The sequence below is a fragment of the Cetorhinus maximus genome, chromosome 3 (assembly GCF_964194155.1).
Source record: "Cetorhinus maximus chromosome 3, sCetMax3.hap1.1, whole genome shotgun sequence".
Classification (NCBI taxonomy): domain Eukaryota; kingdom Metazoa; phylum Chordata; class Chondrichthyes; order Lamniformes; family Cetorhinidae; genus Cetorhinus; species Cetorhinus maximus.
In genome coordinates, this window is record NC_135881.1 from 46,675,749 (window position 1) to 46,689,329 (window position 13,581).

Consider the following 13,581-nt stretch of genomic DNA (forward strand, 5'->3'; position numbering starts at 1 on the left):
GTGTTTGAAGTATTTACTTACCTCCAGTAAAGCCTCTTTGTTTTTCTCTTTCATATCCTTCCCTTCTGTTTTTTTCTTTGCAATGTAGAAATTCTGGACAAAAAAACCAAAAGGAAAGTTATATATCTGAAATGTGACAGAATGTAATATATTTTCACAATAAGACCCAACAAATACATTATGAATATTAAGCGAAGGCAAAATAATGCGGATGCTGGAAATCTGAAACAAAAACAAAAAATGCTGGAAAAACTGAGCAGCATCTGTGGAGAGAAAGACAGAGTTAATGTTTTGAGTCTGTATGACTCTTCTTCAAGGGGAGGAGCATGTTAGTGGGATGGTGAAAAAGGCATATGGAACACTTGCCTTTATCAGTCGAGGCATAGATTATAAAAGTAGGGAGGTCATGTTGGAGTTGTATAGAACCTTGGTGAGGCCACAGCTGGAGTACTGTGTGCAGTTCTGGTCACCACATTATAGGAAGGATGTGATTGCACTGGAGGGGGTGCAGAGGAGATTCACCAGGATGTTGCCCGGGATGAAACATTTAAGTTATGAAGAGAGGTTGGATAGACCTGGGGTGTTTTCGTTGGAGCAGAGAAGACTGAGGGGCGACCTGATCGAGGTGCACAAGATTATGAGGGGCATGGACAGGGTGGATAGGGAGCAGCTGTTCCCCTTAATTGAAGGGTCAGTCACAAGGGCACATAAGTTCAAGGTGAGGGGCAGGAGGTTTAGGGGGGATGTGAGGAAAAACTTTTTTACCCAGAGGGTGGTGATGGTCTGGAATGCACTGCCTGGGAGGGTGGTGGAGGTGGGTTGCCTCACATCCTTTAAAAAGTACCTGGATGAGCACTTGGCATGTTATAACATTCAAGGCTATGGGCCAAGTGCTGGTAAATGGGATTAGGTAGGTAGGTCAGGTGTTTCTCACGTGTCGGTGCAGACTCGATGGGCCGAAGGGCCTCTTCTGCACTGTATGATTCTGTGATTCTGTGAATATTAAGTGACTGTGGCACTGATTATCAATGTTGGTAGTTTTCCATTTTTTCCAATGTCAACAAATTCATGGAGCGGCTTTTTTTAAAGAAATTTTTACCTGCTCACTGTTACTTTCTCTCCTCACCTCCTATGCTGGCAGCATTGAGTCCTTGCTGAGGTACAGTTCTACGGTTACAAGTCATTCTCTGGAACCAGTTGTTTACAATAAGTATACATGATTTGGAACTCAGTACGGAAATAAAACTACATGGATTTTCAGATGGCAAATTGGTGGCAGTGTTGGCATGGGGGATGGAGGTGCCAGAGGGAAAGGGGAGAGCGTTCAAGCTACAAAAAACAAGTAAGCAAAATAGTTGATAACATGAGATAATAAAACTAGGGAAATGAAACAAAGAGTGTGAATGCAAACTGAATAGCTTTCAGCTGCAGGACACTATACAAGTGAGGGATCTGGAGGTTTTGTTGGATAGTTTGCTGAAATCAACCACAGTATTTGATAGCACTTTGTGATGAAGAGTCTACACAGAACATTGATATGGCTACACCTGGAATCCTGCATTCAATTCCAGTCACTGTATAACAGCATGGATATCCAGGTATTGGAAACAGTGCAGAAAACGGCTATCAAACTGATACCTAGTTTAATACATCAGAGCTACTGGAAGAAGTTAAAAGCCTGAGATCATTTACACTGATGAACATAGCAACATACAAAAAGTGACAGGGAAAGACCAACTGTGCTATATGTAGAAATGGTGCAGTCTAAATTTATCTTTGACTCAACCTCCTACGTTCCCCTGACCAGTTACACAATTCCCTGAGAGCCAAAAAAAAAAGGAAAAAGGCCAATTTACAAAGGAGTTCTAGGAAATTCTTACCTAACCATCATTGGTACAAGGAATCACTCTGCGCAGGAAAATGTGGATAATCATTATGAATCATTACAGCCTTGGATCAAACATGGACATAAGAGCTGAACTCCCGAGGTGAGGTGAGAGTGAGAGTGAGAGACATCAAGGCAGCATTTGACCGAGTGTGGCATCAAGGAGCCCTAGCAAAACTGGAGTCAATGTGAATCAGGGGGAAAACTCTCCGCTGGTTGGAGTCATACCTAGCACAAAGGAAGATGGTTGTGGTTGTTGGAAGTCAGTCATCTCAGCTCCAGGATATTACTGCAGGAGTTCCTCAGGGTAGTGTCCTCAGCCTAACCACGTTCAGCTGCTTCATCAATGACCTTCTTTCCATCATAAGGCCTGAAGTGGGGATGTTCGCTGATGATTGCACAATGTCCAGCACCATTCGCTACTCCTCAGATACTGAAGCAGTCCATGTCCAAATGCAGCAAGACCTGGACAATATCCAGGCTTGGGCTGACAAGTGGAAAGTAACATTCATGCCACACAAGTTCCAGGCAACGATCATCTCCAACAAGAGGGAAACGAACCATTGCTCCTTGACGTTCAATGACATTACCATCACTGAACTCCCCCACTATCAACATCCTGGGGATTACCATTGACCAGAAAATGAACTTGACTAGTCATATAAATACTATGGTTACCAAGAGCAGGTCAGAGGCTAGGAATCCTGCGACGAGTAACTCACCTCCTGACTCCCCAAGGTCAGGAGTGTGATGGAATACTCCACACTTGCCTGGATGAGTGCAGCTCCCACAACACTCAAGAAGCTTGACACCATCCAGGACAAAGCGGCCCACTTGAATAGCACCACATCCACAAACATTCACTACCTCCACCACCGACGTACAGTAGCAGCAGTGTGTACCATCCACAAGATGCACTGCAGGAATTCACCAAGGCTCCTTAGACAGCACCTTCCAAACCCACGACCACTACCATCTAGAATGACAGGGGCAGCAGATAGATGGGAACACCACCACCTGGAAGTTCCCCTCCAAGTCATTCACCAACCTGACTTGGAAATATATCACCATTCCTTCAATGTCACTGGGTCAAAATCCTGGAACTCCCTCCCTGACAGCACTGTGGGTGTACCTACACCACATGGACTGCAGCGGTTCAAGGAGGCAGCTCACCACCACCTTCTCTGGGGCAATTAGGAATGGGCAATAAATGCTGGCCCAGCCAGCGGAGCCCACATCCCATGAATGAATTTTTAAAAAAATCAATACCTGAGGCTTCTAAGAATTTGAAAGGGTAGGGTGGATAGGGATACTTTATCACTGGTGTAATGGAGGGGGTTCAAGGACAATGGGATAAAACATCAGAGCAAAACCATTTCAGACAGCAGTTAGGGAATATTTTTGAGGAAAAGGTGATGGAAGTGTGGAACTCTCTCCCACAATAAATGATACATGCTGGCTCAATTAATAATTTTAAATCTAAGATCAATAGATTTTTGTTAAACAAGGAGATAAAAAGATATGGAACCAAAGTGGATAGATGGAGCTAACATGCAGATCAGCCATAATCTCATTGAGTGGCAGAACAGGCTTGAGTGGGTGAATAGGTTACTCTTGTTCCTAGATTCTTAAAAGCTTGTGGTCCACAGGTCATGAGCCAACAGCAGGTGAGTGACCAGGTCATCTGCCAACATTATTTCATGTGGATCCTGGGATTAGGAAGAAGGAGCGGGACTGCAGAATAGGAAGCCAAAGTTTTCCTTGTAGGGCCCAGGTAAACATGTCTGCTGGCTTCTTGGCTCCAGATGGAAAGTAAAACAATGTTTCCTTTTGGCAAAATTCGGGCCCCTCTTCCCTATTGCCTTCACCTGGCAGTAAGGCACCATGGCTTTTCACTCAACCAGTCTAGTTAAAATTGCTGTGGGATCCCGATGACATCATGCATTATGTAAAGTAGATTTTCCTGTTGTGTGAGTGTGCATTATATGTTTTCTACTAAAATTGGTGCATTGGCTGATGCGTCCTCTCCATAGTCACATCTGTCGCTAGTCAGTGACTTCTAGCGCAATATTGCTCTACCCAAAGGCTTCCTTTAATGGAACATTCTCACTGACAGTTAATATTTGATTTTTTTTGGCTTGGGCAAAGGCAGAAGAACCTCATATGGTGACATCTCATTTACTGACAATGGTGATTTGCATTCAGTGTGATTTGCTTCATTATATTCTATGTTTTCAAACAAACTGAAAGAGGATGACCAATTAATTATTCATGCAGTTGGTGCCCCTGTATAGCCAACTGATGGAAAAATCCTATATTAAGCAGTAAAAGTATTGCTGCGCATAATTGCACCTGTAACAAATAAAAGTATTTACATGTAGTACAGATGCCTCTCTGAAATACTTCACATCATCAGAACATCAGATAACACTGGAAGGTTTGCATAAGGACAGTTAGATGCATTTTTATTGTTTACAAATACATCAACATGAAAAATATCTTAATGCATCTAATTCATGCAGCCTTAGAAATTATAAACACCTCTCAATGAAGTATCAAAATCACACAATAAATCTTTGTGCAATAAAGTGGTGAAAAGGATTAAATACAGTGACTGATAATGTGTATTTGTAACCAATTCAATGTAATATAAGTAGTGCACCAGCACTCCAGCATTCCATCTGTAATAACACTGTGGCTTAATAATTTTTCTACCTGCCGATTCTTTTCTTGGCTATATCACAGTACAACAGTGGCTACAATTCAATATAACCTAATTGTACTTTGTGATGTCATGAGGTTGTGAAAGATGCTAGATGAATGCAAGTCTTTCAATCCTTCCTTTTACTAGATCTAGAACTACCAATCACAATACTTTATATTGGAACAAAAGTATCGAGGAATAGGGGAGGGAAATGGTAGAAATATACTTAATCCTGCTTTTGTGCATGAAATGGTCAGCACACTATAAACTGGAGCTTGTCCAAAATTTGGCTTCAGATTTCAGCGACATAATTCAGGCAAGCTGCGGTCTCCAATCAGACATCCTGATGGAGGATGCCAGCTTCCAGGACACCAAATTTGGACTGAATGTAATGTCAACAGCAGCTCTTAGTTATATCTGTGGGAGGAAAGGGGGAAGGATAACGTAAAAGGGATAAATGTGGGCTGGTAGCAGCCATAGCTGTGGGTCCAGGAGGAGGAGTGCTCCTTCTGGCTGCACATGAATTTCCCTGTGTTGGCGGTCTCCCACTGGTTAGGTCATAGAAGAATCCAAAAAAATTAGAGTATGTTCAACTTAGTCCTGCCAAATTTTGGATTAGCACCATGAAACATGTATTGGCTTCTCATTAGCCTATGGAAAAGGCTTAATGCCAGTTTCAAGAGCTGCCACAGATGCCTATACACCCCCCTGAGCCAAGATAACATTGATGCACTTCAGGTGACATCTGAGTGTGGGACTCAGCTCCGCAAAATTATTGTTTGATTTCCCTTGTTTTACACCTGATAAATGGGCATGGTGGTGGTGTTTAGTTTTCCCACCATGATATTACTAATATACAAGTTTAAAATGTAGACACAACCAAGAATATACTTCTACAGCTCAGATTTTGGAGAACATTGACCAAGAGTTGAGAATCATCAATCCCAGGTGGTGTGACTTTAACTGTAAATTCAGCTTTCAATGCACTAACTCTAACTGCAATTTCAAAATATGGGGAAGCCACTTAGGACTGAGATGACGAGAAATTTCTTTACTCAGAGGGTTGTGAATCTTTGGAATTCTCTACCCTGGCTGTGGAACCTTAGTCATTGAGAAAGTTTAAGGTAGAGATTGACAGATTTCTGATTAACAATAACGTAAAGGGTTATGGGGATAATGGGGGTGTTATGACGTGACAGATCATGTGTGCCAGATGGATCAAATCCATGAGGGGAAACTTGATCAGACTTTCACAACTTTTGTGCAACTTTTATTTATTTTGAGATGCATGCCCTGAATTCAGAAGTAATAAGCCCGCCAAGCCTTCAGAGGTTTTTACAGAAAGTTAATTAAACATTTGATTAACAAAAGAAAAGATTGTAAGCACATACATAGGTCTACAAAGTACTACTATAATAACTCCTAAAACTCTTAATTAATCTGGCTTCCAGTTACACCCCCATTAAGGCAACAATAAAAAAAATAGATTTGAAACAGATCGAGACAAGTCAACACAATACCCTGGACAGTAGAATTCAAAGTGGCTTTTCCCAGCTTCAGTTTCTGTAAACAGCAAACTTGATGCACAAATACTGGAGGCTCCTCACACTTTTGTTGGATCTTATAATGCGCTCCCTGACACATAGCCTCATTCTCCTTTATAACGTTTCTCCATTTTAATATGAATACCATTGTTCCCATGGGGAAAATTTTCCCCCCGTTGGGGGGGGAAGTACAGGAGCGGGCGTGGGCAGGCGCACCTCCGATTGGTGCTCCCGATTGGGGGGTGCGCCGCTATTTTATGTGGGTGGGGCAATTAAGGCCCGTCCAGCATAGCATCTGCCAGGAAGTGCTATGCGCTCCCTGTGCGGGCGGGGGGGGGGAATTCCCTCAGCCAAGAGTGCACTCTTTTGCACATGCACACGATAGACCGCACTGATTTCCCTGGGGCTAAGTGCTGCCTCAGGGAGATTGGCTCCAAATTTAAAAATGGTAAGTAACTGATAACAACATTTCCCTGACATGTCCCCCACATGTGACACTGTCACATGAGTTGGGACATGTCCTTTACTTTTACTGAAACCTTTATTAAATATTTAAAAACCCTCATGAAACCTCATCCCATCCGTGTTTGAGGTTTCATGCTTTTTCTTAAGCCCGCTAGGGCTCCCGGCCTGCCCGCGCACCCTAAGGTTGGACGCGTAGGTCCATCAATGAGGTTAATTACTTTTTAAATAGCCTCAATAGGCCGTTGACAGGTCGACAGGCGCGCAGCTGACTCGGCTGCACCCCTGCTGACCTGAAAATGGAAATGACATGGGATAACGTTGGTAGTTCCACCCGATTTCCTCCTGCGTCATTTTACGCGTCGGCGAGCGGGCCCCGGCCCAGCTCGCTTACTGGAAGATCCTCCCCTATATGTCTTTGGAACTTTACCTTTCTCATAATATAAATATTTTCACAGTGCTAATATTATCAGTGTCCTTTGGGAAAAATAAACACAGAGCTTGGCCTAACTTCTCTGGCTAGGTGTAAACATCTTATCATCTCTTTGAAATTCAAGCTGCTCTGACTTATCAAAAAATGCAACTTCTCCTCACCTTACATCCTAAGGCTTCAGCCATGTTTATGTATTTAGCATTTCAAACCTAGCTTCTTTTGATGAATCAAACCCTCCAGACCAGCTGCCTCCAATTCAATTAAACACACACGCAAAGAAACTATCCAAACCCCACTATTAACCTACTTTTGCAATAAATCACAATAATATTATGAGAATTATTACACTTTCATGACAATGGGTAAAAGGCATTGAAATGTTCGATCACTCATGATCGTATTGAATAGTGGAGCAGACTCGACTGGCTGAATGGCCTTCTCCTGTTCCTATGATACCTATGATTCCTATGATTATTAGAAATTACTGCATGTGTGAAGGTTCTTAAACAGCAACTGAAAAACGTGATGTCCAGACCTGTAAAGATTAAAATGTTACCAGACTCAATCCCTGCCTTATTCTGTGATAAATAATCTCAGGCAAATGATGATAGGGCTTTTTAATTTGCCTCAGTGTCCTGTGCTAAAGAAGGGAAAGCTCTTCCACCATTACCACTCCTTATTTATCTTCAGGAAAGTGTCCGTATGTTGGGTGAGGACAGGTATGGGTTTGACATGACGCACTGTAATCCTGAAATAGAATTCAAAAATGCAAGTTTGTGAAGGAGAATTGAAACTCATAGAAATCCTGCCCAATGAAACCACATGTGCACTGCAAATGGAAACCAAGAGTTAGCATTAAAGAGAAAAGAAGTGGGAATAATTGAGGAAGATGCTAGCCCATCCCCCACAGTACATCTGGTAAGTACCTTTCAGTTGTTTATGCAGGGCTTTTGCTGAGAGCGATGACTGAGTTACAAGGTAAACGGGAGACAGTAATGCAAAAGCAACATGGTGTGGGTTGAGTCGCTGTCTGTATGTGCAGTAACCGTAGCCGCATCTCCTGTCTAAATTGTGCTTATCCACTGGAAATAGGAAATGTTGTAATGGCTGGCAGAATTTTTTTTGGAAACTCAGCCTAAAGGATGTCAGATATTGAAATGTAAGATTGTTGAAATGCTTTTCAACAGATATTTTCAAAAGGTCTAATTGCAATTCTAGACTGAATACCAGAATGAGTCCACTGAGATCTATTACAGATACTCAGTCTAAAATTAGACAAAGGATCATGGATACTGTTGTGAAGGATCATGAAGAAAATTCATAGGGGCATTACAACATACAAACATAGGATAAAAGCAAAAAAACTGCAGATGCTGGAAATCCAAAACAAAAATAAAAATACCTGGAAAAACTCAGCAGGTCTGCCAGCATCTGCGGAGAGGAACACAGTTAACGTTTCGAGTCCGTGTGACTCTTCTAAGTAAAAATAGAAAAGAGGTGGAATATAAGCTGGTTTAAGGGGTGGGGGGTTGGGGGCGGAGGGTAGAGCTAGATAGAGGGCCAGTGACAGGTGGAGATAGCCAAAAGATGTCATAGACAAAAGGTCAAAGAGGTGTTGAAGGTGCTGATATTATCTAAGGAATGCGCTAATTAAGGGTAGAAAGCAGGACAAGCAAGGTACAGATAGCCCTAGTGGGGGTGGGGTGGGGTGAAGGAATCGAAATAGGCTAAAAGGTAGAGATAAAACAATGGATGGAAATACATTTAAAAATAATGGAAATAGGTGGGAAAAGAAAAATCTATATAACTGAACGTTCAGTGCTCAGCAAAGGACTTAGTTTCACCATACTCCCTCTCCGATGCTGAACATTCAGTGCTCAGCAAAGGACTTAGTTTCACACCCTTACGCCCTCATCTCAATGAATTTTGGGCTCGGCATGATGCTGAACTCTTCCGTCGCCTTTGTCTCCATGCTCACTTCTTTGGGCAGGAGTCCTCTCCCCGTTCAACGGATCCTTTTACCCACCTCCAATATTCTCCCTCCACCTGGACCCCTCCCTCTGGATTCTTACCTTCTCTTGATCTTTTCATTGAGAACTGTCGGCGTGACATCAGTCGTCTCAATTTCTCTGCTCCTCTCACCCACTCTAACCTATCTCTCTCTAAACTTGCTGCACTCCGTTCTCTCAGGTCCAACCCTGACATTGTCATCAAACCCACTGACAAGGGTGGTGCTGTTGTTGTCTGGCGCTCTGACCTCTACCTCGCAGAGGCTGAGCGTCACTCGCAGACACTTCCTCCTACCTCCCCCTGGACCATGACCCCACCACTGAACATAAAGCTATTGTTTCCAGGGCTGTTACTGACCTCATCTCCTCTGGAGATCTTCCTTCCACAGCTTCCAACCTCATAGTCTCCCAACCTCGGATAGCACGCTTCTACCTCCTCCCCAAAATCCACAAACAGGACTGTCCCGGCAGACTGATCGTGTCAGCCTGTTCCTGCCCCACGGAACTCATTTCTTGCTATCTTGACTCCATTCTCTCTCCCCTTGTCCAGTTCCTTCCCAACTATATCCGTGATTCCTCTGACACCCTACATCATATCAACAATTTCCAGTTCCCTGGCCCCAACCACCTCCTCTTCACCATGGACGTCCAATCCCTCTACACCTCCATCCCCCACCGCGATGGTCTGATGGCTCTCTGCTTCTTCCTCGAACAGAGGCCCGAACAATCCCCATCCACCACTACTCTCTTCCGTCTGGCTGAACTTGTTCTCACACTGAACAATTTCTCCTTAAATTCGTCTCACTGCCTTCAAATAAAAAGTGTGGCTATGGGTACTCGCATGGGCCCCAGTTATGCCTGTATCTTTATGGGGTATGTGGAGCATTCCTTGTTCCAGTCCTACTCTGGCCCCCTCCCACAACTCTTTCTCCGGTACATCGATGACTGCTTTGGTGCTGCTTCGTGCTCTCGTTGGGACCTGGAAAAATTTATTAATTTTGCTTCCAATTTCCACCCCTCCATCATTTTCACATGGTCTATCTCTGGCACTTCCCTTCCCTTCCTTGACCTCTGTCTCAATTTCTGGTGATAGACTGCCCACCAACATCCATTACACAGCTGCCTCGACTACAGCTCCTCACACCCCGCTTCCTATAAGGACTCCATCCCATTTTCTCAGTTCCTTCGCCTCCGTCGCATCTGTTCTGATGATGCCACTTTCAAAAACAGTTCCTCTGACATGTCTTCCTTCTTCCTTAACTGAGGTTTTCCACCCACGGTGGTTGACAGGGCCCTCAACCGTGTCCGGCTCATCTCCCGCGCATCCGCCCTCACACCTTCCTCTCCCTCCCAGAACCACTTATCATCCCAGCAGCCTCTGCATTCAAAGGATCATCCTCCGCCATTTCCGCCAACTCCAGCATGATGCCACCGCCAAACACATCTTCCCTTCACCCCCCCTGGTGGCATTCCGCAGGAATCGTTCCCTCCAGGACACCCTGGTTCACTCCTCCATCACCCCCTACACTTCAACCTCCCCCCACGGCACCTTCCCATGCAACTGCAGAAGGTGCAACACCTGCCCCTTTACTTCCCCTCTCCTCACCGTCCAAGGGCCCAAACACTCCTTTCAAGTGAAGCAGCATTTCACTTGCACTTCCCTCAATTTAGTCTACTGCATTCGTTGCTCCCAATGCGGTTTCCTCTACATTGGAGAGACCAAACGCAGACTGGGGGATCGCTTTGCAGAACACCTTCGGTCTGTCCGCAAGCATGACCAGACCTCCCTGTCGCTTGCCATTTCAACTCTCCACCCTGCTCTCAGGCCCACATGTCTGTCCTTGGCCTGCTGCAATGTTCCAGTGAAGCTCAACGCAAACTGGAGGAACAGCACCTCATCTTCCAACTAGGCACTTTACAGCCTTCCGGACTGAATATTGAGTTCAACAATTTCAGATCATGAGCTCTCTCCTCCATCCCCACCCCCTTTCTGAACCCCCCCTTTTTTTCCCAATAATTTATATAGATTTTTCTTTTCCCACCTATTTCCATTATTTTTAAATGTATTTCCATCCATTGTTTTATCTCTACCTTTTAGCCTATTTCGATTCCTTCACCCCACCCCACCCCCACTAGGGCTATCTGTACCTTGCTTGTCCTGCTTTCTACTCTTAATTAGCACATTCCTTAGATAATATCAGCACTTTCAACACCTCTTTGACCTTTTGTCTATGACATCTTTTGGCTATCTCCACCTATCACTGGCCCTCTATCCAGCTCTACCCTCCCCCTCCTTAAACCAGCTTATATTTCACCTCTTTTCTATTTTTACTTAGTTCTGTTGAAGAGTCACACGGACTCGAAACGTTAACTGTGTTCCTCTCCGCAGATGCTGCCATGCAAACATGGGAATTAGGAGCAGGAGTAGGCCATTTGGCACATTGAGCCTGCTGTGGCCTCAATTCCACATTCTACCTACCCCCCAAAAAAGCGGGTCTTGTTTAATTTTTGAATCTCTTTGAACGTTTTCAATTATTCATTACAAAAATATTGGAGACACAGGGATAAAAAGACAGATTGACAGCCCGAAATCATCCAATTGGGCAGTGATGGGCCTGTTTGCTTTCCAAGTTGCATGGGATGGCCTTGTGACATAAGAATGACAGTGTCATGCAACCAATACACTGGGCTCGAGTAGGTGAAGATGGATGGCCATGTGATGAAACTCCTTAGAATACATTCAACCAGAGATGGCAACCTTAGTTTGTAGTGGCTCTTACTCATTTGAAATTGCTTTATCTGATAATTTTAGGGGAAGAATTAATCCATTTAAAAGAAATGTGTGAATGGCTGTGCTATAATTACAGATGGCAGAATGTCAGGTGAACACGTTAAGCATTCATTTGCTATATCAGCAATGTAATTTCAAAGCCATTAAGGGCTGGCTCCACCTGATCTAATATTCATATTATACATAAGGAAAAGTGGGGAAGAGCGCATGCGTGACTTTTTCCAAAGTCGTGATCAGAGCTTTAACTGCACAAATCTTGTGTTATGACCACAACCGCACAAATCCTGTGTTATGACCACAACCGATGTTAATTGCCGTACAAACCAAATCTCAGAGGGAAACTTGGCTTTTGGGACACAACCTTTAATTGTATTCTGATAATGAGAAGAAGGCATATCAATCTCAGTAGTAAGAGATCCAGTAAAACATTTGGATTTAAAAAAATTAAAAGTAAAAGCTTTATTAACAAGAAAAAGAAGAAAACTTAAGCACACAAGATTGCAATTATGTAATTACAGTTAGTTTTAAAAAACATTCCCCCAAATCTCTCTGCTTGGTCAAACCCCCAAGTAACCATTTTCCAGGCAACACTCCCTTATAGTTATTTAAATATGGAATCCAGTAATATTACACAAGGCAAATTGCTGTAGTTTCAATAAAGGTGTACCACATGGCTTTTACCCTCTTCCCCTTTGCAGTGGAATTCACTCAGAATAAAACTGCTTGCTGCAGCCCAAGACTTCTCAACAGCTCAAAAAGCTCCAGCTATCTCTAGCTTAACAACTATCCAGCCATCTCCAGCTTATCAGATACCCACAGTAACTCTGATATACTTTTTTTCCCTTTCATCTTCATTCTATTGTTCTCACATCCCTTTAAAACTCAAGCCCTTCCAAATATGAGATCTTTCATGTTTCCACTTTATCTTTGCTTTGGGGTCAATAAAACATCATATCCCCGCTACCTGTTTACATATGAACTCCTGCAAGGTGCAAACATTTTTCTTGTTACCCTTGATTCCCCTTTGATATCCAAACAACCACCCAATTTATCTAAAAGTGCAAAAGTTAGATCTAACCTATTTACTTGTGCCTCAACTTAACATCTTTATCCTTTTCATGTTTCCAAACCCCCAGACAACCTGACTCCTATGAAACTCTTGCCCAGCTTTATTAAATCACACACACACACACACACACACACACACACAGGTATCCAGCCTTCTTTACAGGATAAACTCAATATTCCCCAAAATATTTAAAAAAAACATCCATTCTCACATCTTGTGCAAATGCAGTTAGTGCAAAACCACATTAATGGTTTTTTGTCCAATCAGGTCAAGCCTTCCAAATGGTGGGGGATTATAAGTTGAGGCAAGCAATGTGAAAGAAGGATTGCTGGCCTGTAGAAGCAGACTGGTACGTCAACAGGTCAGGACCAAAATGATGGTCAGATGTCAAATGCCATGATGTTTAATTAAATTTGCTACAACTGGCACTTTTGGTGGAAGATGGGGAGCAAAGTCTCTCCTCCAGAAGTGTTCAAATTCTAGTTAAATACTGTATTATATCTGGAGCTGCTCTTACCATTGGAGGAAACCCTCTAATATAAAGAGGGCATTAAACAAAACTAGTACCTATGAACCAAATACATGCGGTTAAGGTCACTGACTCTTTCACTGTGCATTTACTGCTGTGGATTGTATCTAACTCAATGCACAGTGATGCAATGGCCTTCTGCGATGTGAGACAGG

The 13,581-nt window shown here is 43.3% G+C and overlaps 1 protein-coding gene across 2 annotated transcripts in view; it reads right to left on the reverse strand.

Moving 5' to 3' along the window:
* apbb1ip (amyloid beta (A4) precursor protein-binding, family B, member 1 interacting protein) overlaps positions 1 to 13,581 on the reverse strand; it is a 172,775-nt gene that overhangs the window by 26,321 nt on the left and 132,873 nt on the right. For both annotated transcript variants that reach the window (XM_078538048.1, XM_078538054.1), the window contains exon 8: positions 22 to 93. In XM_078538048.1, coding sequence (XP_078394174.1) covers positions 22 to 93 — 72 coding nt within the window. The remainder of the gene's footprint in view (positions 1 to 21; positions 94 to 13,581) is intronic.